This window comes from Myotis myotis, unplaced genomic scaffold (assembly GCF_014108235.1).
Source record: "Myotis myotis isolate mMyoMyo1 unplaced genomic scaffold, mMyoMyo1.p scaffold_m19_p_2, whole genome shotgun sequence".
NCBI classification, from domain to species: domain Eukaryota; kingdom Metazoa; phylum Chordata; class Mammalia; order Chiroptera; family Vespertilionidae; genus Myotis; species Myotis myotis.
The window spans coordinates 21,447,171-21,474,346 of NW_023416324.1; the positions used below are offsets into that span (position 1 = coordinate 21,447,171).

The 27,176-nt window shown below is 52.2% G+C and overlaps 2 protein-coding genes across 5 annotated transcripts; both read left to right on the forward strand.

Moving 5' to 3' along the window:
- The first annotated feature begins 450 nt into the window (after positions 1-450).
- Positions 451-7,242, forward strand: GJB3 (gap junction protein beta 3). Of its 2 annotated transcripts, none has more exons than XM_036349594.1 (2): positions 451-986; positions 5,637-7,242. In XM_036349594.1, the coding sequence occupies exon 2, from the start codon at positions 5,671-5,673 to the stop codon at positions 6,478-6,480; it is 810 nt and encodes a 269-aa protein (XP_036205487.1). In that variant the 5' UTR covers positions 451-986; positions 5,637-5,670; the 3' UTR covers positions 6,481-7,242. The 2 variants fall into 2 exon arrangements, with proteins under 2 accessions (XP_036205487.1, XP_036205486.1); XM_036349593.1 differs by lacking the exon at positions 451-986 and adding an exon at positions 2,296-2,355.
- Positions 7,243-13,327: 6,085 nt separating this feature from the next.
- On the forward strand, positions 13,328-26,934 carry GJA4 (gap junction protein alpha 4). Of its 3 annotated transcripts, none has more exons than XM_036351336.1 (2): positions 13,328-14,232; positions 24,694-26,934. In XM_036351336.1, the coding sequence occupies exon 2, from the start codon at positions 24,711-24,713 to the stop codon at positions 25,698-25,700; it is 990 nt and encodes a 329-aa protein (XP_036207229.1). In that variant the 5' UTR covers positions 13,328-14,232; positions 24,694-24,710; the 3' UTR covers positions 25,701-26,934. The 3 variants fall into 3 exon arrangements, with proteins under 3 accessions (XP_036207229.1, XP_036207230.1, XP_036207228.1); XM_036351337.1 differs by lacking the exon at positions 13,328-14,232 and adding an exon at positions 23,607-23,710; XM_036351335.1 differs by lacking the exon at positions 13,328-14,232 and adding an exon at positions 23,770-24,600.
- Positions 26,935-27,176: the final 242 nt, after the last annotated feature.

Genomic DNA, 27,176 nt, shown 5'->3' on the forward strand with positions numbered 1-27,176 from the left:
AGGATAAAGGAGGGGGCGCCTTTAATTACACCAATGGGTGCTCCTGGGGAAATGAGTCACCCTTGTGTCAGCAACAGCATTGCTGTTGAAACTGCAGGGTGAAGCCCTATGTGACTAAGATCCCAGGACTCCTGGGGAGCCCGGAAACACTGGGGTTACCTTCGAAAGGCTGGGGTGCCAGGGGCGCTCATTCGTTTCCTAATCAGGGCCCACTAGTCAATGAGACAAAGCGCCCTAGTCCCCAGAGCGCAACCCCGCCACAGGCCCACCTCCCTCTGCGGGGGGCTCTGCACGCACCCACCCCACCTCCCCCCACAGGCTCTGCCCCTCGTAGTAATTCCTGGCAACGACCTGCCCCCATCCCGTTTCACCTCCAGGCACAGGATTCGCTTCGCCCCCTCCCATCCGGCTTCTCCAACGAGCACCTGCTTCATTGGAGGACACAGAGAGGAGGCAGCACGGCCACCGCCGAGGACCCGTCGTGCCGGGAAGGCAGGTCCCCAGGAGTGCTCCCACGCGGGTCGGGGCGGGCGGGGACCCTGACCTGCCGGACGCGGGCACGGTCCCAGCGGTAACACGCGTGGGCGAGTGGTGATTGCAGTCCGTGCCCGGGCCACGGCACTTGCCGGTTTATAGTGCTTCACGCCCCTAATCTCATTGGAGCCTTTGCAACAGCCCTGCCCATGGCCACCGAGGCCCCTGTTCGCACATGAAACCCCGAGGCTCGGATCCGGCAGACACCTGCGCTCCAGCGAGGGTTGCCCTGGGAACGCGCCGCAGCGTCGGGGCTAGAGCCGGACCCTCCGCGGCGGGGCGGGGTCCCCGGCTCCTCCCCCGACCCTTCCTCCTCCCCACGGCCCCCAGGGCGCGCCGGCCACCGCGGGAGCTTCGCCGCGGCCGCAGAGCCCCTGTTCCCGGCGCCCCCGCCTCTGCTGCGGACCTCGAGGACGCGGGGTCCCGGCCCCGCGCTGGCCGCGCCGCTGCGGGTAAGTGCCGAGTGCGGGCGGGGGCTGCGTGCGGGCGGGGGGCTGCGTGCGGGCGGGGGGCTGCGTGCGGGCGGGCCCCTGGGACGCTGAGCGCTCCGTGGCGCCCGCCGGCGAAGGGCTGCGTCTTGATCCCGCCTGTCCCGCGCGGCTGCGGATCCGGGGCGTGGGGAATCGGGGTGATGTTAGAGGGACCTCTCAACCGCCTTCTCCCCCACCCCCCTCGATTCTGGGCGGGAGTGGGGGCTCCAGCTGCCGGAAGGCTCCCAGACGCCCCCCTTCTAGGTCCGCAAGCTCCCAAACTGCCTGGAATGGAAGGGAACGCGTGGAGAAGGGTCCTGGAGGGAGGAAGTGTAGGATTTTAGACTTTGGGAATCCGCGCAAGCCAAGTTCTACGCGGACTTTCGACTACGAGGGACGGATGCCCCTGTCCCTCAAATGCAGTTCTATTGTGGGGGCGGGGGGGGCGTGGAGGAGAAGGACAAAATCTGGGATCTCCTCGGCCCAGGAGCTGGGAAAAGCGGATGGCGGGAGCTGTTATTGGGGGACCGCGGCGGTGGGGAGCCAGACCGGCTCCACCGGTCCCAAGCCTGGGCTTGGAGGGGAATTCCTTGCAGTTGAGTCGCTCCCCGGGGTGTGTCTGGCGGGACTGGGCGGACGGGTCCGGAGGTGCAGCCCTGAGGGGGGCTGCACGGGGCGGCTGCCCCGGGAGGAGGGTCGGGTGGGAGCACGGGTCAGGGCCGCTGTGCCCGCAGGGCTGGCAGACGGGGCTGCCTCTGGAACTTGCACCAGGTGAGCGGCAGGCTGCGGGGAGCTGGTTCTGGATTCCGACCAGGGCTCCAGAAAGTGGGACTTCTTTCCCTTGCAGTGGTTCTCAACCTTCTGGCCCTTTAACTACAGCTCCTCGTGTTGTGAGCCAACCATAAAATTATTTTCGTTGCTACTTCCTAACTGTCATGTTGCTACTGTTATGAATCGTACTGTATGTATCTGAGATGCAGGATGGTCTTAGGCGACCCCTGTGAAAGGGTCGTTCGACCGCCAAAGGGGTCGCGACCCACAGGTTGAGAACCGCTGCCGGAAAGACGTGGAGTCCCGGAGATTAGGGCATTCTTGGAAGCAGGTGGCCAGTTGAGGCTTGAATGCAGACGGGACTCCACTTCCCATGCACATTCCACTGCCCGTCCCCAAAGGCCAGGTCTCAGAGGGAGCAGAGGAGGGTGTCCAGGCCGAGATTCTCAGAGAAGAGGCATCGAGAGGGCCCAGGTGCTGAGAAGGAACTGCCTTCTCCCAGTGAAAGGAGGTTTCCCCCCAGGCTACCTAGTCCTCACGGCAGCCCGCAACGCCCAGCCCCTCCCTCCATGCTGCCTCTGTAAGCATTCATTTGTTTATTCATTCAACATGCATTGAGTCCCCACACTGTGCCAAGCACGAGACACAAATAAAGCAGTAAGCAAGACAGGGCTGGCATTCTAGTGGGGGAAACAGACAATAAATGAAAGCAAATAGGTAAACAAATACTTTCATTTCGCCCTGACCAGTTTGAGCGTCAACCTGCAGACCTAAAAGTCGCCAATTGGATTCCCAGTCAAAGGCATAGACCTGGGTTTTGGGTTCCATCCCCAGTCAGGGCGGAGGCAACCAATTGATGTACCTCTCTCACATCAATGATTCTCTCTCCTCCACCCCCATCCTTCCCTCCCACTCTCTCTAAAAAAAAAAATCAATGGAAAAAATATCCTCAGGTGAGGATTAACAAAAATAAAACCTTTAAAGGACCTGCCCAGAGAATTTTCCGCCCAGAAAAAGCCCGCCTAGAGTCCTTTAAAATCTCTGACTCCCTGTCCCTGGGTGCTGGCGCCATTTGGGGGCTCAGCCCATCTGGTTTTTCAGATGACCTAATAAATTCATAATTCTTAAAAAAAAACTTTAATTTCAAATAATGATTAATGCTATAACGAAAATAAAGGAATCCTAGCTGGTTTGGCTCAGTGGATAGAGTGTCAGCCTGCGGACTGAAGGGTCCTGGGTTCGATTCCGGTCAAGGTTATATGCCTGGGTTGCAGGCTCGATCCCCAGTGGGGGACAAGCAGGAGGCAGCCGATCAGTGCTTCTCTATCATCATTGATGTTTCTGTCTCTCTCCCTCTCCCTTCCTCTCTGAAATCAACAAAAATATATTTTTTTAAAAAAATAGAGAGAGAACAATAAAGGTGCAGGAGCAGAGTGACTGGAAGAAGGGGATAGGCTCCCAGATTTGGGGTTACCAGGGAGGCCTCTTAGGCAGCAATTTCAACCAGTGTATTGCGGCAGGCACACTGGTGTGCCGCAAGAATTTTTAAATATATATTTTTTTTATTTCAGAGAAGAAGGGAGGGGGAGCGATAGAAACATCGATGATGAAAAAAAAATCATTGATAGGCTGCCTCCTGCACGCTCCCTACTGGGGATGGAGCCTGAAACCGGGGCATTTGCCTTGATGGGGAATCGAACCCTGACCTCCTAGTTCATGGCTCAGTACTCAACCATTGAGCTATACCAGTCGCGCTGCAAGAATTTTTTTTTTTAAATATATTTTATTGATTTTTTACAGAGAGGAAGGGAGAGGGACAGAGAGTTAGAAACATTGATGAGAGAGAAACATCGATCAGCTGCCTCCTGCACACCCTGCACTGGGGACATGCCCGCAACCAAGGTACATGCCCTTGACTGGAATCGAACCCCGGGACCCTTTGGTCCCCAGGCCGACGCTCTATCCACTGAGCCAAACCAGTCAGGGCAAGAATTTTTAAAACATGCAATAGCTGACTCTTTACTCAGGGGTACTGACCTCTTTTCCCTTAGATTGTCAAATTTTAAAAATGACAACGGCCAACACAACAATAGCTGTCCCGTGTGAAAAATCAAAAGTATACTTTTTATTTGTCAGATGGGCTGCAGAATTTTAGTAATTAGTTTATCTGCGCCATGAGATGAGAAAGGTTGAAAATCGCTGCTCTAAGGAGATGTTTGAACAGAAGCCGCCGTGATGAGAAAGCTCCAGCCATGCGTGGTTCTGGAGAAAGAGCGTTCCAGGCAACAGGAAAAATACCAAGACCCCCAAGGCCCCCAGAGTGGCCGGAGCAGACAGGCAGGGTGAGAGTGCAGGAGAGAAGGGTGAGGAGGTAGAATCTGGGGGCAGTTCTAAGTGTAATGAGAGGCTAGTAGAGTGTGTTAAACAAGGGAGTGACATGACCCAATTTAATGGACTCTAGGGGTGCAGGAGCAGACACTGAGAGGCCAGTAAGGAAGCTGTGGCAATTAATACCAGCAAGAGTTGATGGTGGCTTGGACCAGGGTGGTGGCCGTAGGGAGTGAGAAGCAGCTGTGCAGGGCGGCGGGGCGAAGGGGGCCGACAGGCATCGTGCTTGCTCAGAGTCACATACACCACTCCAGGAACGCTTATACGTGTGTGCAGACCCATACACACGTGGAGTCACACCCATGGCAACGCGCACACACTAGGTATACTTAGGCAGACCCACCCTTCCACACCCTCTGAGTCACTCCAGGACTGAGTGGAAAAAGTGTGATCAGGAGGCCTAAACGAAACATGTTTCCACGCACCCAGCATGGCTGTGTAGCTGGGGCTTTCCCCGGGCCTGGCACAGGGAGCAGGGAGTTCTAGCTAGATCGTCCCCGGCTCTCCTATTCCCCAGAGCTCGACAGTAGCCCTCTTCACACGCGCCCCAACATGAACTGGTCCCCCAGCTTTACCGCCCACCGGCTGCGAGACCTTGGGGAGTTAGTTCCCCTCTCCCGGCCTCGGTTTCTTCTCTGTAGAATAAGATTCAGCCCCGACCTCACAGGATGGTAGCGAGGCATCAGCGAGGTAAGGTGTAAGAACCGGGTCTGGGCAGGCATGCAGCAGAGAAGGGGAGAGAAGGTGAGGGACAGCACAGCCCTGGCACCCACAGTCCAGCCTTGAATCCAACTCTAGTTTTATTTATTTTTTTAAAAAATATATTTTATTGATTTTTTACAGAGAGGAAGGGAGAGAGACAGAGAGTCAGAAACATCGATGAGAGAGAAACATCGATCAGCCGCCTCCTGCACATCCCCCACCGGGGATATGCCCGCAACCCAGGTACATGCCCTTGACCAGAATCGAACCTGGGACCCCTCAGTCTGCAGGCCGACGCTCTATCCACTGAGCCAAACCGGTTTTGGCCCAACTCTAGTTTTAAATGATTGACTGGACCTCTGTAGATTTCATGAGTGGCCAGCATTTATTGAGCACTTACTATGTACTAAGTACTCTGCAACCCTTATCTTTGTAAGGGTAAATGAGGAACCTAAGAGCATCTGCCTCGTGGGGTTGTTATAAGGATTAAATGAAATCCTGCACATAGAGTGTTGAGCTCTGTGCTTGGCTCAGAGTAAATGCTCGATAAATAGGAATTGTTATTCCTCCTGGTATACTAGCTCTGTGACTCTGGGCAGGTTACTTACCCTCTCTGCCTATTGCCTGTAGCTCAGGCAACATCATATCCCTGATCTCATAAGGTCTTCGCCGTGATCAAATGAGTCCATCCACAAAGAGCTCAGAACATAGTAAAAGCTCAACAAATGTCACCCATTCATTAACATATGGTCTTTCCTATTATTCCATCAGGTGTGCACGGCCCCCGGCGCCCCTACCAGGCACCATGGACTGGAAGACGCTCCAGTCCCTACTGAGTGGCGTGAACAAGTACTCCACAGCATTCGGGCGCATCTGGCTGTCGGTGGTGTTCGTCTTCCGGGTGCTGGTGTATGTGGTGGCTGCAGAGCGGGTGTGGGGGGACGAGCAGAAGGACTTCGACTGCAACACCAAGCAGCCAGGCTGCACCAACGTCTGCTATGACACCTACTTCCCCATCTCCAACATCCGCCTCTGGGCCCTGCAGCTCATCTTCGTCACCTGCCCCTCGCTGCTGGTCATCCTGCACGTGGCCTACCGGGAGGAGCGGGAGCGGCGGCACCGGCTGAAGCACGGAGACCAGTGCACCAAGCTGTATGACAATGCGGGCAAGAAGCACGGCGGCCTGTGGTGGACCTACCTGCTGAGCCTCATCTTCAAGCTCATCATCGAATTCGTCTTCCTCTACGTGCTGCACACCCTCTGGTACGGCTTCAGCATGCCGCGCCTCGTGCAGTGCGCCAACGTGGCGCCCTGCCCCAACACCGTGGACTGCTACATTGCCCGGCCCACGGAGAAGAAGGTCTTCACCTACTTCATGGTGGGCGCCTCTGCCGTCTGCATCGTGCTCACCATCAGCGAGATCTGCTACCTCATCTTCCACAGGGTCGTAAAAGGCATACGCAACCAGAGGGCCCCTGGCAGCCGCAACCGCAAATCCTCAGCCAGCCGGGCCTCCACCTGCCGCTGCCACCATAAGCTGGTGGAGGGGGAGTTCGTGCTGGGCGCCCACGGTGACAAGCCGCATGCTTCAGCACCCGCTCTGACCCCCATCTGACCACGGGCCGGGGGGTGATGCCTGGTCTGCCAACGGGGACAGGTGGGGAGGTATCGCGCCGGTGGAGGGGTCCTGCAGGTGCTGGGTGCCCCCACTTGGAGTTCACCGAGCTATCCAGTTTCATTCGGGGCAGATACTTTTTGAGTGCTGGGCACTGTGCTGAATACTTGGGTGTAGGTCACTCCACAGGCCCAGTGCCATCCCTTGGGGGAAGCCAACACTGAAACGAGCAAATTAACTACTGCGCAAGGGGATGCTTAGGGCGCTCATACAGGGCTTCTACCCAGCCCAGGAGGGAGCGATCAGGCGAGACTTCCCTGAGGAAGTAAAGTTTAAGAGAAGTGAGAAGTGCTTCCAAGTGGAGAGAAGGGCAGGCACAGAGGCCTGGAGGCTACAAGAAGAGACATGCTTGCCCTGGGTTGGATGCACCAGACCAGAAAGAATGTTCCTTCCCTTTGGAGAAGCACCTGGTCCCTGCGGTGCAGAGGAAGAATTCCCCCAGCAGAGGGAGGTCTGGAGGCCTGAGAATTCTTGGGAAGAGGAGGAGGGGGCTCTGGTGACACCAACCTCTCCTGGTGACACCCAGGGATCCTCTGAGTCCCACTGCTCTCAGGGCAGGTCCCCCACCCCAGCCTCCACTCTCCCAGCCTCAGGAAGCTTCGCTCCCATCTTCCTCCCTGCCGATGTGCTGTCTGGTGCCAGCCTTTCAGGAACATCCCCATGGCAGTTTCCTTGAAATCAATAAAGGCTGGGTTTTAGACAGGTTGGCTCCATCCTCTGTTCTACACTCCCACCTACAAGACCCTGAGGTCAGGAAAGGTCGCTCTGGGAAGGAGAGAGAGCTCCATGGCGGGCCGGGGAGTGGGGGTGGGGTAGGTGGGGTGGGGGCGGGTATAGCTAGGGTGTGGGCTGAAGTTAGGCTGGGGCTGGGATTGACAGGTGGGAGCTGGGGTGGAACCTACTGTGATTGGAGATGTGGCCACAAGAGGGCGCTATGCTCCCGCTACAGCCGTTCTAGTGATTTCATAGGGAGACTGTCCTGAGCGCACACAATCACTGCCCTCTCATTACAGACAAATCACAGTCCCTCCTCTGTAACCCAGGCACTGCCATCCACAACCGCATCCCCACCCTGTGTACACAAAATCCCTGTTAGTCATACTCTCACTCATATATGCTGCCGGCAGGCCTGTTGTCTCCTCTACAGGCATGCGGTCCCTGCCTCACCCAAGCGTTATTCAGCTCCTTTCATTTTCCTGAGCATTTTTTCCACACCGGGCCCCCTGGCAGGATGCTGGGGCTGCAGAGGGGGTAGGAGCTGAGCCCAAGGAGCTCAGAGCCTGGGGGAGTCAGAAACAAACTCTTCTGCATTAACAGCACTCTGGGTGGCTCAGCCCCTCTCCAGCACTGCATGAGGACCTGAAACTTAGGGCACACCAACATCAAGGCCAGACCAGGATGGGAAGCAGAAGAGGTACAAAGGCTATACTGACCTGGAGGAACATTTAGTGACTATTAAAGCCGAGGCCAGGAGGCAGCCCAGAGCCAATGCAGGCAGGGAGAGGTCAGACCATCGTGCAGACACAACAGGCTGTGATTCATCTTTGCTCTCAAGTGTGGCCATTGGTGAGATGGATAAGCCAGCCAAGTTTAAGGTCCCTGGGCAGGGCTGATATCCACCCCCCAGGTGTGAATCATAGCTTAACCACTTCCGGATCACAGCTTCTCCATGCTACACCTTGGCAAGCTTTCAGAATCTCTGTCTTGTCACCAATACAATGGGAACCATATCAATCAGGGTCCTGGCAGGAAACAGATGACACAGTCAAACCGAATAATGTCAAAGAGTTTCCCGGAGGGGCTGTTTTAAAAGGTGTGGGCATGATTAAGGAAACACACGAATCCTGGGGTAACTTCAGTATCCTGGGGCTAGTTCCAGAGTAGCAATGGACAGGGTTACTACACAGGTGCTCCATCCAACCACAGCAACCAAATAAATTCCCCAACTTCACTCTCCCATCTCCTGCTCACCTGCTGGTGGCTCCCACTGACCCAACCCAACCAGAAGCCAGAGATCCAGGAGGCAGTCAGCCTCCCAAGGCACAAGGCAGGGTGGAGAGGGGGGAAGAGTAGACCAGAGGGGCAAAGGGAACATACTCATCCCAGCACTCAGGACATACCTAGGATTGTTGTAGAGGTAAAAGGAGACACTGCGGGTAAGGCATTAGTACAGCGCTAACAACATAGCCAGTGACTCTCCGAGTGCAACCATGCTCAGGAAAGTCTCTGCCTGCTCCCCCGGCCACATGGTACCTCAGCCCCAGCTAGATTGGATGGTTGCAAAGGTCTTAGGGAGAAGGGATCTCTACCTATCTGCCACCATGCATTCTAGCATCTTCCAGGACATTCTGGCTGCCTGGCCAAGGATGGCTTAGAGATCAGAGCAATCGGGGCACATCATTGGCTATCCCAGAATGGACTGAGCTTCCAGCCCGACCCTGCTTCTCCAGGGTGCAGGACAGGACCATGGATGAGGGACATTCCAGTCCTGGACATCCTGCCTTGGGCCTGGGAGCTATTTTGAGCATCACAGCTTGCTGTTCTCATCCAGTATGTGTTGGGCTAATGTTCATCACCCAGAGTCCCCCAGTGCACATCACTGTCATCAGGAGATAGCCTTCATGTCCCCTTGGCTTTCTCTACTCAGGGTACACATCTCTATTTCCTCCTTCCTCAACTGCATGAGCTTCCTTCAATTGTGCATCTGATAGATTTCAATTTCATATACACAGCCTTCAAGCCCACATCTACTGAAAGATGTAACAGCCACCCTGCAGCCCTAGGTAAATAGATTATTTTGTATTCATCACCCTGGTCCAAGTCCCATTATGGACTGAATGTCTGCATTCCCCCATAATTCCTATTTTGAAATCCTAACCCCCAATGTGCACAGAGAACCAGTCCAGTCTGGCTGGATCACGATGGTATTAGGAGGTAGTGACTCTGGGAGGTGACTAGGTCACAAGGGTGGAGCTCTCACGATTGGGATTAGTGCCCTTATAAGAAGAGACTAACCCTAGCTGGTTTGGGTCAGTGGATAGAGTGTTGGCCAGGGTCCCAGGTTCAATTCCGGTCAAGGGCACATGCTTAGGTTGTGGGCTCAATCCCCAGTGGGGGGCGTGCAGGAGGCAGCCCATCAATGATTCTCTCTCATCATTGATGTTTTTCTCTCTCTCTCCCTTTCCCATGTCATCACAAGATGGCCGTCAGGGAGGGCAGTTAGGGGTGACTGGGCCAGCAGGGGAGGGCAGTTGGGGGCCACCAGGCCAGCAAGGGAGCAGTTAGGCATTGATCAGGCTGGCAGGGGAGTGGTTAGGGGCAATCAGGCAGGCAGGTGAGCGGTTGGGAGCCAGTAATCCCGGATTGTGAGAGGGATGTCTGAGGGGTCCCAGATTGGAGAGGGTGCAGGCTGGGCTGAGGGACACCCCCTTCCTCCAGTGCATGAATTTTGCGCACTGGGCCTCTAGTAATAATAATAATAAAGTATATAAAAAAAATTTTTAAAAAAGAGTGCAAATGGTATTCTGGGGAGTAATACCCGTAAATGAAAAGGGGAGGAAGTAGACTGAGCAACAAGACCTGTGGCAGGGAGCTCTATATCTGGAGACAAAGATTGTCTGTTAGAGTGGCATTGGGTGGCAGGGGTTGGCTCACTCATCACCTGGAGCCACCCCAAGCAGAGATTGGCCACCTGGACAGCTGAAGCAGACCTGAAAGTGTTAACAGCTGGAGGCTGTCAGCTGGCCAGATTCCGCACAGTTAGGCAACGAGGCTTATATTAAAGGGGGCCTCCACTGTTCATCACCCACCTCCACAGGGTATTCCCAGCACAGCAGCCAGGGTGATCCTGTCAAAACCAAAGTCAGGTGATGTCACTCTTCTGCCCAAAACCTCCAAAGGCCCCTCATGAAACCAAACAACAAATGGGTCCAGGCTGCCTGTCACTCCTTGAGCCAATTAAGCAAAGATAGGGTTGAATCATATATGAGCATTTATTCCAAAAATGTGTACAGTAGTGGAGAGCAGCAGGCCATCCATGAAAAATCTGCTGGAACACTTCCTACTATATAAGGGACTAGAAGCTCAGTGCATGAAATTCATGTATGGGTGGGGTCTCTAGGCCTGGTCAGTGATCAAGGCTGATCAAGTTCCCCACCTCCCCACCTCCCCACCTCCTCCTTCCCTCACCACCCATGTCCACAGCCACCCACCCCCCGTTCCCTGTCCCAGCCCAGGGCCCAGCCCCGATCAGGCTATTAGGAACTACTGGCTGGGGGCAGCTTCTGCATTGAACATCCGCCCCCTGGTGTCAGTGTGGTCATAGCGACCAGTCATTCCAGTTGTTTTGTCATAAAGATCGCTTAAGCTTTTATATACTAGAGGCCCAGTGCATGAATTTTATTATATAGACTAGAGGCCCGTTGCAGGAAGATTCTTGCAAGAATAGGGCTTCCTCGGGCCTATTCCTGCAAGAATAGGGCTTCCTGAGACCACAGCAAAGCAGAGATCTCCGCTGCCTCGCTCCCTCCCTTCACCGCTTAGCCCTTGGCTCCCTCACTTCTCTGCCATCTCGGCTCTCTCCCTTCTCCACTGCTTTGCTCCCTCGCCAGGTCATGGATCCAAGGCCTGGATCCCCTAGGCAGTGTCGCCGGGTCAGGGGTCCAGGGCCTGGGGCCCATGGGCAGTGTCCCGCACTGCTGGCCCTGCCTGCAGTATGCAAATTAGCCACCATCTTTGTTGGTGGCTAATTTGCATATCATGCTGATTAGCCAATGGGAGTTGTAGCAAAGGTACGGTCAATTACCATGTTTGTCTATTATTAGATAGGATAGACAAGGAAGAAAGGCTGCATGCAAGGGGGGAGTGGACGGGGGATGACTGCAGGGTCTGTGGTCCCTGGGTCTCCTTCCAGAATCTTGAAGTCTGATAACAAGCTAGTTAACTTACAATGGTGTTAAAACCCAGCCTGCCAGCCAGGACCCAAGAATAGTCAGCATTCCTGAGGCAAACTCCCTGAGGGGGGTCAGAATCTAGGTACAGCAACCAAATCAAAGTGTCTCCTGTCCTTTATTCTCAAATGTATTTTCTTTTCTGAGCAATGGACTCTCCTAGCCCCAAGGTGTCGCTTATCTTTTTACAGCTCTGTTTTTCCTTCTTGCACCACATCCTCCAGTTTCCCAGGGTGTGTAAGATAACCTCTTATCGGTAGTCAGTAAAGTGAATAATCATTAAACCGCTGTGGTCCTATTCTTATAGTGTGCCCTTCCCCCCATCACTCACACAGGGCTTCAGGAGCCTGCAAGCTCTGCCTCCGCTCACACCTTGGCTGTTCCCTTTCTGAAGGCATCCCGCCTCTTGGCTCATCTCACTCCAGCCACACTGACGTCCTTGCACTTTCCCACGTAGGAGACACCAAGCATGCTCCTGCCTCAGGGACTTTGCACTGTGCATTCCCTTAGCAGGAGTGCTGTTTTCCCCAGAGACACAGAGCTCCCTGCTGACGAACAACAAATGTCAGCCGCCAGCCCCTTAGTGAGAATGTCTCCTTCCTTCTGTTCAGAATTAAAACTGCCACCCCCTGCACCCTCAATCTTCTCTTCCTACTGTCCTTTCCACAGAACATGTATTACCTTCTAACACAGTCTGCATTTCATTTTGTCTGTCTCCCCAGCTAGAACGTAAAATCCACTAGGACAGATTTTTATTCCCTGGTGGCTCTCCAAGGCCTAGGACCTGGGGCCATACAGGTTTGTTGAATTAATAAATTCATATATGGGCCTGGTGCCTGGCTATGTGCTGGAGATGTAAACAAGACTGTCCACCCTCCAGGAGCTCACAGTCTAACGGGGGAGGGGTAAAGACAAGTAAACAATGCACAGAGGCTGGGGGAGGGGAAGTGGAGAGTGGTTCATGGGAATAGAGTTTCAATTTTGCAAAATGGAAAGGTTCTGGAGATCCGTTGCATAACACTGTGAACGTACTTAACCCTACTAAATGGTACCCTTGAGAATGGTTAAGGTGGTAAACACTCTTTTATGTATTTATTTAACACAAGTAAAATAAAATAAAAATTTAATTCCCCCAGGAGCAGTACCTGAGCCCCTGAGAGCACAAAGGAACACCTAACCCAGTGGAGGACAGCCAGGGGCCTTCTGGGACAAGGCTGCAGGGAGCAAAGGCCTCAACAGCTCGTAGGATTCAGCATGTAGGGTGCTCCAGGCACAGGGAACAGCATGGACACAGCAAGAGTGCACAGAGAACCAGTCCAGTCTGGCTGGATCACGAAATGACAGGGGAGAGGGATGAGGCTGGAGAAGTGACTGAGGCCAGGAGGCAATGGGGAGTCACAAAGGGGTTTAAGCAGGACAGTGGTCTGGTCAGGGAAGGGTAGAGGCTAGGAGACCATTTGGGAGGCCACTGAGATGGCGGCCTCCACAGGATCAGGGCAATGGGAATGGAGAGAGGGGTGGGGCTCCAGGGATATTTTCCAGGTGGAATGGCCAGGTTATGGCAATCACGGTCTTGGCTGACCCTCCTTTCCCTGGGAAGGGGCCAGGTCACTCAAACCCTGACTTCCAGAGCGCCTGAAGAAGCAGTGCGAGCAGGGTGAGGGCAACCTTGACATCGCCTCCATTCCTCCCTCCTTCCCAGTAGATCAGTGGTTCTCAACCTTGGCTGCACATTAGAATCACCAGGGAATCTTTTTAAAATCCTGATTTCTGGGCCTCATCCTCCGGAAACTCTGTTTCTTTGTTACTACTGTTGTGGCCCCACCCATAACAAAGAAACAGAATTTCCAGAGGATGAGGCCCAGAAATCAGGATTTTAAAAAGATTCCCAGGTGATTCTAATGTGCAGCCAAGGTTGAGAACCACTGCAGTAGATGGATCCCAAGGAAGGACGTTGGGAGCGTCTGGGCCTTGCCGCAGGAGCCGAGCTCTGGGAGCAGAACCAGCCCCTAGGGATCTCTGTTCTCACGACCTCAGGGGTCAAAACCAAGTAGGCGCAGTTATCAGCTTTGGGAACCCGGAAGACTCAGCTCAGACTGATCCTGACGTTCTGAGGTCAGAGCCAAGCCTGTTAGGTAGGACGTCAGTCATGAGCGGCTGGGTGGGGCCTGCCCTGGGGTCCTGACAGGGGTCAGACCAACACGGCCTTCAGACCACCCCTCGATGGGTGGCCCAGCAGCCAGCAGACCGCCCGCGGGCACGTCCGGAACCGGTAGGTCCAGAACCAGCCGGTTCTTGGTGCAAGCTCAGAGGAAAAGGACATGACCTCCATGTGACCTTACTAGGGCCGTGGACTAATTATAATAAAATTTGCATTGTAGTTTTGACCACCCCCTCCCATCCCCCACCCTTGGTGTGTTTGTCTGTTTGCGTATGGGTAAGAGCATGCGCAGAAGAGATATAGTTGCATCACCCCTTTCTGTCAACCATCCCTGAATGCAAGTGAAAGTCTCCACCCAGAAAATTCCTCACGGAAACTATATAACCCAGGAGTTTGGGGCATTGTCTCTCTTGACTGGCCTGCTTCTCGCTCACAGTGTATCTTTAATAAATCCCACTTCGCTGTACTTTCATTTTCATTGACCTTAAAATCTCTTCTGCTTCGACGAGAAGAACGGAGGTCCCAGCCGGTAACCCCAATTGGTAACATCTTTTTGGTGCCGCTACTCGGACTGCACGAACCGTAAGTCCTTGAGACTGGAGAAGGGGCTGCTTTACTTTTCCTTCTTTTCCAGGATTGGGAGGGTGAGGCAACACAGAAATTAGTACTTCCTCCTTACCTGTGCCGTGAGACTGAAGGGGACATCACGGGCCTACCTCTTTAAATTGGCCCCCAATAACCTGTATCTAGAGATGCCCACTCTTTGCCGAAAAGAACAGAAGATCTAATACCGAAGCTCTCCACCTGGCTTTAGCACATTCTCTCCATCCAGCAGATGCAGGCTCCCTGGGAAACGGGAACCTTTTACTCACTAGACCACTAATTCCTGACCACAACCTTAAAACCCTTTTCTCCATATTTGGAACAAGCCGGTAGAAGGGATAGGAGATGTCTAGTTTGGAACTATCGGGCATATTTCGAAATCCTCCCAGGGTCCTTATTGCCTACTTTTCTACCCCGCCCTGGAGGCCTTCCACATCTATTTAGGTATTGACTTTGTATGAAACCCCAAAGGGTCTGGGCCAGGGGTGGGCAAACTTTTTGACTCGAGGGCCACAATGGGTTCTTAAACTGGACCTGAGGGCCGGAACAAAAGCATGGATGGAGTGTTTGTGTGAACTAATATAAATTCAAAGTAAACATCATTACATAAAAGGGTACGGTCTTTTTTTTTTTTTTTAGTTTTATTCATTTCAAACGGGACAGATCGGGCCCGCGGGCCCTAGTTTGCCCACGGCTGGTCTGGGCGGATGACATTCATGGGCCAACTCTAAAATGGGAAATCTGTCTGTCCTCTTCCAACCAGACCTATTGGGTAAATCTCTTTGTCTATCACCTGCAAACGCTCTCAGGGTTTAACGGGTCAAGTCTCTACAGCACTTGGCGGAAGTACTGTGGTAGAATTTCTACAGTATTAGGGGCTATGGAGGCACAGCGTTCCCACAATCTGGACAATGTAATAACTCTCAGAATAGGGGTCTACCTGTCAGAGTGGGTCACAGAGGGGTCCAGCGGAAATGGCAGAGACATCATCAAAGGAATACATAAGATACCATGCAGAAGGCCATGGTATGAGACAACTAGGAAGTCAAGGGCACCCTAAATTCACCTCAAACCATTAGTCCTTCCACTTACTGTCTACTACCTCATTACATCAAGAGCCTTTTAGCAAAACCCTCCTCTATCTATAAAACCCCTGGATATACTAGCTCTATTTTTTTTTCCTGCTCCTTTGCCCTGGTCGAGCAGACTTGCCTGCTCCCGGATTCCTGGGCATATCCCACCCCAGCCAGGTCTGCAGAGACACCCTTCACTGGGTAAGGCTTGATTTCCCCTCCTCTCCGATTATGGTGAGAATAGGTGGTGCCCTTAGTCTCTCATCATCCCTGCTAGATGCCTGAGACTTTAGATACTAGTCTTTGAGCCCTGGGACCCCAAGCTCCACAACTGACCCCAGGATGCTGGGCTGTCTAATTCCTAATTTTCTCCCTTCCAGATGGGGAATCGACAAACTATACCAGGCGGGAGTCCCCTGGCCTGTTTCTTGGCTAACTGGGCATGATTTGACTCCCGGACCTTCAAAAAGAAAAGAGTAATTTTCTATTGTAATAGGGTCTGGCCACAGTATAAGCTCCCAGATGGGGAATCATGACCTCAAATGGTACTGTCTGAAGGATACCAAGCCCTCACATCCGCATAACACTTCTTATTTTGGGGCCCTGGATGGACATCAGCAGCCACCTCTCTCAACCCCAGTTGGTTACAGCCCTCTTCACTTGCTGCCCCAAATGGCCTGCCAGGGCTGAAGACAGGACCCTCAGGGACCTTGGGGCACTAGGAGTCCAAGAACTAAATCCTACTGTGGAGAAGCAGGAATCTTTCTGCCACCAGTCCCAGGCCTCAGCCCCAGGCCTCAGCCCCCACCTGCAATATTCCCGCCACCACCCCTGAGCTTCCTCCCCCCACCACCCTTTCTGCTCTGATATAAGAAACATTCAAACCTGTAGGAGTCAAACAAAGAATACATGTGGAAGCAAGATCTCGACAGACAATAAGATAAATGCTTCCAAGAAATGACTGTTTGCAGCTTCTTTTGTGCATTAAAGAGGGACCCTGAGAAATATTATGCAAAGGTGGGAGGAAGCCAAGCAAGGCCATGTGATTACAGGAGAGTCAATGAGAGTATGTGCTCTCTTGAGGGTGTTCACACTGGAAGGAGGAGTCTGAAAGAGGCATTTCAAAGAGGCATTAACCTTGATGGATAGAAACAATGGAAAGGGCTTACTTAAGGCAAAGATAAGCCTTTAACTAAAGAAGTCATAAGTCTAGGCCAGTGGTCGGCAAACTCATTAGTCAACCGAGCCAAATATCAACAGTACAACGATTGAAATTTCTTTTGAGAGCCAAATTTTTTAAACTTAAACTATATAGGTAGGTACATTGTTATTAACTTCATTAGGGTACTTCTAAGCTGGCCTTTGCTAAAAACGTCCTCAATCTGATTGAGGTACGTTGGCTGAGGTCGACTCCTTCCAACTCTCCCATCCACACTCGTCTTGTATACTTGTTTCGTCTATCTCCTTTCGTTCATCCTCTCTATTAGTCCAAACCATCTCAACATACCTTTCTCAGTCCTCAACACTACATCTTCTTTCACTCCACAACATTCCCTAAAATTAACTTAATAAACTTTACTTAAAGTTTTAAATCAACTTTGCACTGTACGTGCGCGCCCGCACGTGGTATTTTGTGGAAGAGCCACACTCAAGGGGCCAAAGAGCCGCATGTGGCTCGCGAGCCGAGGTTTGCCGACCACTGGTCTAGGCTACTGACTACTCCTCATGTCCTGTCTAGTTAGGAATTTATGATCAAATCACCTTGTGAGGTTACTGAAAGGTTAAAGTTGGTGGTGCACAGGCAGGCTACATAGCCATCTCAGATGGTGATTAAAGAAAAATTGAATTTATTTAAGGAAAGGGGATAGGAGATGAGGGAAGGGCTACACAGAGAAAAGGGGGCCTTGGAGACAGGTCCAGGGGATAAGCCCAGGACAAGCTGCCACTGCCCGTTGCTCCCTTGGTTGCAAGTCTCATGGGGTCCCTTAGAGGCTGGGGGGTACGTGCCTGTGGGGGAATGAGAGGGAGGAGGGAATGGCGTGGGCGTGCTCCTTGGAGGAAGAGCGCACACTGGGTCCTTTGTCCTGGGCATCTTTCTTTCTTGCAGGTGAACATCTTAGGGGAGATCTCACAGGAGGGTCTCAATAGAATTTTAATCAGCTTTCCAGGTGTGCTCTTTCAGGGTCATGGTCTCCACTGACTAGTCAGTGCCAGGGCAGGGGGTCATTAGTCAATAGCTGGTCCTGAGGCAGCCACGGCATCACTCGTCTGGTTTTGCTACTTTCCTGGGCCTGGAGCTGAAATACGACTGAGGCCTAGATGTTATCTTTAGGGAGGAAAAGGTCAGGGGGTCTAAACTGCCAGACCAGCGATATGAAAGATCAGGGGTCCAAACCGCATGACCAGTGATCTGCTAGGGGGGAATAGGTTACCCTGGGGGCAAGATTCTTGTTTTCCCAGCTTTGCCCCCTTGCTAGGCATCTGGAGCTTTCTGCCCTGGTGAGTTTCTGTGCCTGGCCCATCATCCTTGCTCGGGAGGAGGTGGGGGTGGGTCTAACATTCCCCCCTCAAGGATTTTTGACACTGAATTCTTTCAGAGAAAATGGGCTCAGGGTGTCTTCTGTAGCTGCTTCCTGCTGAAATGTGTCAACATTTTCCTTCAGAGCCAAAAGATCCTTGGCTGTCTGTGTGAGGGACAAGGAAACCTGGGCACAGAAGGAGGTTGTAATGGTGTCTAGGAGTGGTATTTCCTGAGGACAAGGAGGACTTGTAACCTGGTGGAGACAAACTGTGTCATAAACTTTATTTTTATCAGGGCAAATGCTAGAACAAAATTATGATAGATGGTCTGGTGGAAGGAACGAAACATTAGTTCTAATAATTGTAAGTAAAAGGATAGGAGAAAAATGAAGCATTTGTTTGGAGGGTAGTAGCCAAATATTTAAGAAAACTAGATAAATCCAGGGTCCAGTTCAATTCATAGATGAAAAATAAAACTTTGGGTTTAATATTCACAACTGTGTATTATAGAATCTATTGAAACACACAATTTCCCCCCCTAAAATTACTCTTATTTTTATTAAAGAGCCAAATTAAGACCAATTTACTTACTGTATTAAGTCTAGTTACCATTTGGCCTGATCATTTGCATAAACACAATAAGAATAGCAATTGATTATACAAGCTTTTAAAAATCTGCTTTGCCGAAATCTCATGACTGTACTGTAATTAGCCCCTTGGGACAAAGAAGCTGAGCCATTTAGCTGCCATCAGGTTTGCCTGAAATACTTATAGACTTGGGTGAACTCCTTAAGTTCTTGAGGTCCCCAGTGATGTCTTGAGGTTCCTTCCTGCCATCTCTTAGGAAAGCAACCTTCATTCCTTACCTGGAAAATTTGCTGTAAACCATAGGATCAAACAAGGTACCAGGCTTTTTCCAAGGGGCTCTTATTGGCTTCAAAGTCAGTCTTCATTCCTTAAAGCTTTCTGGTGACAGCCAGAGTCCAAGCACATATTTTTCAGACATGACATTCCAGCCAAAGTCTTGGTTAATAAAACCACAATTGGAAACTGATCTTATTGAATTTATGCAAAGGAACATATTGCCATGACTCATTCATTAAGAATTGCCCAGTTCTGGAGGGACAAGATAGGGAGAAAAATAGGAAAGCTTCCATATTGCTTATCTACATATATAAAAGGCTAATAGGCAAAGTGTCCCCTCAGGAGTTAGACCGGGAGACCGGGAGTTCGAGCTCTCACTATGATGTGCACTGATGACCAGGGGGCACACGGAATGAAGGAAGGCCCTGGCCGGCAGCTGGAAGGCCCTGATCGGCCCTGATTGCTGGCCAGGCCTAGGGACCCTACCTGTGCATGAATTTTGTGCACTGGGCCTCTAGTGAAGATACAATTTACCAAATTGTTCTAGGGAAATAAAAACAAACTTTCTTATATCCGAAAGACAGAAAGCTTTCCATATAACTAATCTTTTGTTAGTACTGATTATTTGCCAGTATTTTATGTTTTCAGTCATTCTTTAGAGTTCTATAGTTTACTTACTTTAAAGAGATGACCTCTTAGTAATTTAGGGTAAGCCAGTGTCCTTGTTATGAATCTTTTCAAAGACTTACCTAACATATTTGTAAATGCATCAGAACAAAACAATGATGGCCTGTAAATGACATTTAAGTGACATGGTTATAGATTTGACCATAAAACAATTGACAAAGAACCTTGCCATTTTGTAGGATATAATATTCCAAGATAATAATTTCCTGGTAAATAATAATTAGTATGAAATGACATAAGAGAACAATATAGAGTTTATATTCTTAGGTTCAATATAGAGTTTTACAATACATATAAAGAACAAACAACATGCAAGATTTTAAAACAAAGTACATGGCTCTTGGAAGTATGCATTCAGCACTGTAGACAATTCATAAACACCCCAGTGTGTGGATCACAAATATCTGGAGTTCTACTCCAGATGCTGGGCCAGTGTCACCAACAGGATACCTGTTACTCCTGAGAATTTCCTGTTTAAACTCAGCTCTGAATCTTTATAAGTTCCTTCCTAGAGCAGACCGAAATTTTTATTCATTTTAATAAAAATATATGTATTCAGCCCTGACCAGTTTGGTTCAGTGGCTAGAGCGTCGACCTGTGGACTGAAGAGTCCCAGGTTCGATTCCGGTCAAGGGCATGTACCTTGGTTGCGGGCACATCCCCAGTAGGGGGTGTGCAGGAGGCAGCTGATGGATGTTTCTCTCTCATGGATGTTTCTAACTCTCTATCCCTCTCCCTTCCTCTCTATAAAAAAATTAATAAAATATATTTTAAAAATATATATGTATTCAAATAAAACATAGTTATTATTACTAATTTTTATTTGACAAAGCTTCCCATGTAATTTTTCAAGTATATTAAATAGGCCTAATTAGTTTAGAAACTTAGGAGAGAGAATGAGTCCTTGAAATATTTCAGGGCCCATTGAAATAACTCAGTCATTTCTCTATTTTTTTTTTAAAAAGTCTTTTTAAATTTAAATTTTGGGCCCTAGCTGGTTTGGCTCAATGGATAGAGTGTCAGCCTGTGGACTGTAGGGTCATGGGTTCAATTCCGGTCAAGGGCACATACCTCAGTTGCAAGCTCAATCCCCCGACCCTGTTGGGGCATGTGGGAGGCAACCAATAGATGTGTCTTACATCGATGCTTCGTTCTCTTTGTCTCTCCCCCTCCCTTCCACTCTCTCTAAAAATCAATAGAAAAATATCCTCACAGGATTAACAAAAAAAAAGAAAGAAATTTAAACTTTGGGAAGGTTGTCAAATATACTTAACCAAAAGATCCTATATAATAAAATCTTAATATGCAAATGAACCAAATGGTGAAACAACTGGTCACTATGATGCACTCTGACCACTAGGGGGCAGACACTCAATGCAGGAACTGTCCCCTGGTGGTCAGTGCGTTCCTACAGGGGGAGTGCCGCTCAGCCAGAAGCCAGGCTCACGGCTGGCGAGCACAGCAGCAGTGGCAGGAGCCTCTCTTGCCTCCACTGCAGTGCTAAGGACCCCTTGGGGAATGTCCACCTGCTGGCTTAGGGGAGCGGGCCTAAGCCGGCAGGTGGACATCCCCTGAGGGTCCTGTACTGTGAGAGGGTAAAGGCCGAGCTGAGGGACCACCCCCACTCCAGTGTACTAATGTCATGCACCAGCCTCTAGTTATATTGTAAATCTAGGTAAAACAAATGTATATATTATGGTAATAACTTTAAAGGTTATTAATTAAACTTAAACTGGTTTTAATATTAAATATTTTGTCTAGATTATAGGATCCTACTTAATTTATATAATATTTAATCTCTGTAGGCCAATAAAACATTATACCCTAGTGGTGCCATCTGGAGGCAGAAAACACATATAACATACAGGCAAATACATGAAGACCGTACCCATGATTTAAATTATTAATATTTGTAGAGAAGACATAGTGCAACCTTAGGAAAGGTCTCAGGAAAGGGCTCAATAGAATATTCATCGGCTTTCTAGGTGTGCTTTTTCAGGGTCATGGTCTCCACTGACTGGTCAGTGCCAGGGCAGGGGGTCATTAGTCAATTTTGCTGGTCCTGAGGCAGCCACGGCATCACTCGTCTGGTTTTGCTGCTTTTCTGGGCCTGGAGCTGAAATATGACTGAGGCCTAGATGTTATCTTTAGAGAGGAAAAGGTCGGAGTGGGCTAAACCGCCTGACCAGCAATATGTAAGATCAGGGGTCCAAACCGCATGACCAGTGACATGCTACAGGAGGATAGGGGATCCTGGGGACAACGTTCTTGTTTTCCCAGTTTTGCCCCTTGCTGGGCATCTGGAGCTTTCTGCCCTGGCCAGTTTCTGTACCTGGCCAATCGTCCTTGCTCTGGTGATCTAACAGTTACTTTCCGTGGAACCCCAATTTTTTAATTTTTTTATTTATTTTTGGTCCACAACTCCCACCAAGAGCAACCCACGGATCCATTTTGTCACATGATTTTAGCCACCACTCAACTTGAAAATTTCCTGTGTATCAATAATATGCTGTGTGCTTTGACTCGATTGCCTATCAACCCTACACAGTATTATTATTATCCCCATTATGCAGAGGAAGAAACTGAGGCACAGGGGTTTATGCAAGGTGCCTGAGGGCGAGGGGTCCACAGCCAGGTCTCAATTTCGGCTTTACTGCTTCCACCCACCAAGGCCAGCACTCTGGAGACTGTGGCCAAGGTCTCAGGACCTGGCAACCCCAGGTCCTTGGTCCTTTGCCCTTTCTGTTCCTTCTTCCTAGAATGCTCTTCCCTCACCCACCCCCACGCCCACTCCCAACCTGGCTAACGCAGTCTCCTCCAGAAAACGTTCCTAACCAAGTCCCCTGTGAGTCCCCCTGTCCTTCTCAGGAGAACTTTGCACATTTCCCAGTTTACTGTCATCCCAAGAGCTGATATACTCCCTTCCCACCTCCTGCTCCAGCTAGTGAGAGCGGGTGGCCAGAGACCACATCTGGCTGGTTAGGATGGAATCCCTGGCTCCGTACCGCAGCAGACCCTCACTAATATTCACCAACAGGATGAAGCCGGAATGAGCGAGGGAGCCGGAATGCCGTCCCACCCTCCCATTTAGAGGCATGAAGGTGGGATCCAAGCTAAAGGTCCAGAAAGTCCCCTTCCCCAATGTCAAGTGGTGCATGGGAGTTGCTTGGTGACTTTGGTTGTGTAGTGGGGATGTTTGAGAATTCTGCAAGGATACAGGCTCAGTTGAGACGCAGGCTCCATCACAGACTCTAGGGAGGGCGCTGTGGTTCCCCATGTCCTAATGAGCCTTTATTGCCTGTCCTGGCCCAGTGCAGGCGGGGAGGGGGGCCACCATGGCTACATAACAAATGCTGGTCTCCCTTCTTCTCACCAAGGACAATAGGCCCCCAGCGTGGAGGAAAGGCCCTTCCCTGGAGGCCCTGTTGCATAACATTTCCCAGGCTCGGAGCCTGAAGAGGCTTACAACTCCAGCATTAGTTACATCAAGAGTTTCTTAGGGAGCGTGCATTACTCGAGAGGAGGCACGTCCTGTGGGAAAGATGGTGTGGGCATCCTCCAGCCCTCATGGCAGGTGCTAAACTGTCATGTCGGACAGGTCAGGATGGATCCGGGCGCTGCGCATGCCCCACCCCAGACAAGGGGAAATGCCTGACACTGGCATGTTTGTGGGGCAGGGCACCAGCCTGCTCCTGGAGCCAGCACGTGTGGAGCACAGGGGAGGGGTCGATGGGTCTGGGGCGGGGCAGGGGATGCGGATTTAGGAGAAGCGGTCTCCCTTGGGTGGCATCTGGCATCTAGGTATAGGATCTGGCCCCAATCACATCTTAGAACAGTCTCCTCCACACTCCCCCCGCCCCATCTGCCCCCCTCACACCCCCTCACACCCCCCTCGGGCCAGTTGCGGGATCAGCAGATTCTTGCTGTAAAACTTTCAAATACCCTCGCTTCACCGCGCCCTGACAACTTCGCAGAACTCCTGTTCCGTCACCAAAGACACTGCGGCCAGGAGAGCTAACGCCTGGAATACCGTCAGCTGGAGGAGAGAGCGCCTTCACCCCAACCCCAGCGCCATCTCCCCAGCCCCTTCACCCCAGGAGAGTCGGGTGTGAGTGCCTGCACCTCCCGTCCCATCCCCCGGCTCTGAGAAACCGCCGCTGCCCTCCCGCCCGGTTTCCTGCCCCGCCCCTCGGCGCTATTTAAGGCCTCCAGGCGCGGTCCCAGCCTCCAGGCGAGGTCCCAGCAGGGCTCCCCGGGCGCCGCTGGGCCACCGCGCGTCCCCACCAACACCTGGGCCGCCTGGCAGGCAGGCGGTGAGTTGCGCTTGGGGCTGGGGGCTGCTGCGCAGTGCGGGGCGTGAGGGCGGTGGGGTGCGAACCACTTTAGCGGCGTTCATCCAGTCTGCTAGTGGCCAGGCTTTGTGCGAAGCAAGGTTCCTATCTTCTTTCACTTATAACCTCGGGAGGCAGGAATAGTATTGTTTCCATTTTACAAGAGAGGTGCTAAGGGGTTGTCACATAAGCGAGGTCTCCCATTTGTAAGAGGGAGTCAGGATTGGAACCCAGGTCTGGTTCCTTTGCTCCTCCTTCCCCTACCTCCCCTGCCCCAAGATGTTCTGGGAACCTTGCGGCCTGTGCCTCTCCCCTGCTATGACAATTCAATAGTCGAATTTGGCAGCAACAGCGTGGGGGGTCTTGGGATGGAGGAAGCCCGCAGGATCAAGCGTCATACTTAGTGCGGGTCCCTATTGCTGGCAGGTGGAGCTCGTGCAGGATGCTGACGCCCCTCCTGCCACAAACTCCAAAGTTAGAATGAGACCAGAGGAAGGGAGTAGGGACCGAGGCTTTGGGCACCCTGAGAAGCTGAAGATAGCACCACCACCCCCTCCCTCTGTCTGGGGACAGCCTGTCCCGGACAAAAGGGACGAGGGACATGGCACAGCTGTGTGACCTTCCTTGGACACGTTCCTCAAATTCTCTGTTCCCATTGGCTCAGGAGCCTCAGTTTGATCTGAATCTTTTTTGGGCTGTGGTCATCCTGGGACTCTGGCTGGGAACAAGAGGGACACGGATGTGTGCGACTAGACAGGACCTTTGCCAGAGCTTAGCAGCCATCCTCCAAAGATCTGCTTTGAGTCCTGACCACCCTGCTGGGCGTGAGCCCTCAGGCCAGTCCCTTCCCCGCCCTGCGCCTCAGTTTCCCTGTAGGTAAAAGGGCATGGCCCGCCCCGCTGCGGGCTTGTTGCTCGGCCGGCTGAGAAGGTGCCATGCTGACCGTGTTTTCTGTCTCCCTGCAGACAGAAGCCCAGGAGCCATGGGTGACTGGGGCTTCCTGGAAAAGTTGCTGGACCAGGTCCAGCAGCACTCCACTGTGGTGGGCAAGATCTGGCTGACAGTGCTCTTCATCTTCCGCATCCTCATCCTGGGCCTGGCCGGTGAGTCCGTGTGGGGTGACGAGCAGTCGGATTTCCAGTGCAATACGGCCCAGCCGGGCTGCCCCAACGTCTGCTACGACCAGGCCTTCCCCATCTCCCACATCCGCTACTGGGTGCTGCAGTTCCTCTTTGTCAGCACGCCCACGCTGATCTACCTGGCCCACGTCATTCACCTGTCTCGGCGTGAGGAGCGGCTGCGGCAGAAGGAGGAGGAGCTGCGGGCACTGCCGCACAAGGACCCCTGCGTGGAAAGGACGTTGGCAGCCATAGAGCGTCAGATGGCCAAGATCTCAGTGGCCGAAGATGGCCGCATGCGGATCCGAGGGGCGCTGATGGGCACCTACGTGCTCAGTGTGATCTGCAAGAGCATCCTAGAGGCAGGCTTCCTGTACGGCCAGTGGCGTCTCTACGGCTGGACCATGGCGCCCGTGTATGTGTGCCACCGCGCACCCTGCCCCCACTCTGTGGACTGCTATGTCTCTCGCCCCACCGAGAAGACCATCTTTATCATCTTCATGCAGGTGGTCGGATTCATCTCCCTGCTGCTCAACCTGCTGGAGCTGGTGCACCTGCTGTACCGCTACCTCACACGGAGACTAAAGGCCCAGCAGGGCCAGCATGCCCCCCTCGCTCAGGGCACCACCCCGGAGCCCTACGCTAACCAGGTCTTCTACCTCCCCATGGGCAAGGAGCCCTCATCCGAGCCATGTCCCGTCTACAGCGGGCTCTCATCCAGTGAGCAGAACTGGGCCAACCTGACTACAGAGGAGAGGCTGGCTGCTTCCAGGCCACCCCCCTTCCTGGACCCGTACCCTCAGAGTAGCCAGAAATATCCCAGCAGCCATGCTTCTAAGAAACAGTATTTGTAGGAACCTGGGACTTATGTCACCCAACAGCGGGGCCTGGGAAGTCTGGCTGCCTTGGGTGCCCCCTCCTTGAAGGCTCTGCAGAGATGACGAGGGCGGGGGAAGCGGGTGCTTGCTGGCTGTGGGGCCTTACCATCAGTTGTTCTTGGACACCTGGGACCTTCCTGGTGACCAGACAACACCTCATGGTTTCCCCTCCAGAACCTGGCTTTGCCGCAGGCACAGACAGAGCCAGATCGGGGTGCTCTTGACCGAAGGCTTCGGCCCTCTGGCCTTTTTCACTTTGTTCAGAGGGGCCCGAAGCCAAGTTACTCCACTCCCACCGTCATGGAAGTTTCTCCTCCACCCAGATTGTCCTCACACCCTCTCCTCGCAGGAAGAGGCTGGACCAGGCTGCTGGGTAGGCCTGGATTACACACACAGAGCCCTGTCAAGGAGGCCGGCGTCTTGTTCTCATCACTCCTTCCTGGTTCCACTGTTTATGCTTCTAAAATAAACAGAACTTGATCACAAGCTAGGTGTGTATATTGACGCTGTCGTGATGTGCATCAGGGTGGGAGCTGAGGGGTGGCCTTGCTCTCCCCAGGCTTTCTTTGCTTTTCTGTCCTGGATAATCCGTCTTTGGCCTCTGCAACCCCAACTCCAGGGAGCACCTTTCACCTTCCAACTCATACACCCCACCTCGCAGCAGCCCTGAGTCCTAAACATTCTGCCTTTTGAAATGCCTCAGGTACCATCCTCTTTCATCCTCTGCCTCAGCCCCTCAAGCCAAAGCAGTGTCTGTCCTCAGCCTGCCCCGTGGCCATGGAGTGCCCCAGCCACTCCACCCCCTGCCGTGTGCTTCCCCCTGGACACACACACCCTGCTCCCAACGCTGCTGGCCAGCTGAGCCCTTCGCAGTCCAGCTCAAATGCACCCCATCCCACCTCATCCTGGGCCCCTTGGTATTCGAGGAGGAGGGTTTAGATCACTTGCCCCTCCAAGCGTGGCCCTTTCTACCCACCAGAAGGAGCAACTCAAACCTGCATCATGTCTCCCACCGCCTAAAACTCACTCAGAACAGACAATGGCAACAGAGAAAGGTGGGAGGGATGGTGGAGGAGCTGAATCTTGCCTCTAAGTCACAAATGTTGCAGGAGAAAATGAACAATTGAACTGGATCTTGACGGGTGAATAGGAGTTCGCTGAGGAGGAGAAAACACTGAGTATTCAGGCAGAGAAAAAAGTTCGTGCAAAGGTATGGAGGAGGGGAAGGGTCAGGTGGTTGTGGGAGGTGCTTAGGGCCTGGTGAGCCCTCTAGGAAATGGGAGGAACAGCTGAGGATGAGCCCAGCGTTGGTAGAGTTGACCTTCCATGTGGAAGATGACCCAGGTAGAGGGAACGCTCAGGTAGTGGCCCGTGGAGGCAAGCTGGTCGTTCTCCCCTACCCAGGGAGATCTGGAGCTGGGGTTGGAGGAGGGAATGGGGGTCCATCTCACA

What these genes read in the sequence shown, in the direction of transcription:
- GJA4 (XM_036351335.1), top strand. Translation starts at nt 24,330, where the DNA reads ATGGCACAGCTGTGTGACCTTCCTTGGACACGTTCCTCAAATTCTCTG. An exon ending in CCCTGCGCCTCAGTTTCCCT is followed by an intron (nt 24,601 to 24,693) that starts GTAGGTAAAAGG and finishes GTCTCCCTGCAG; the next exon opens with ACAGAAGCCCAGGAGCCATG.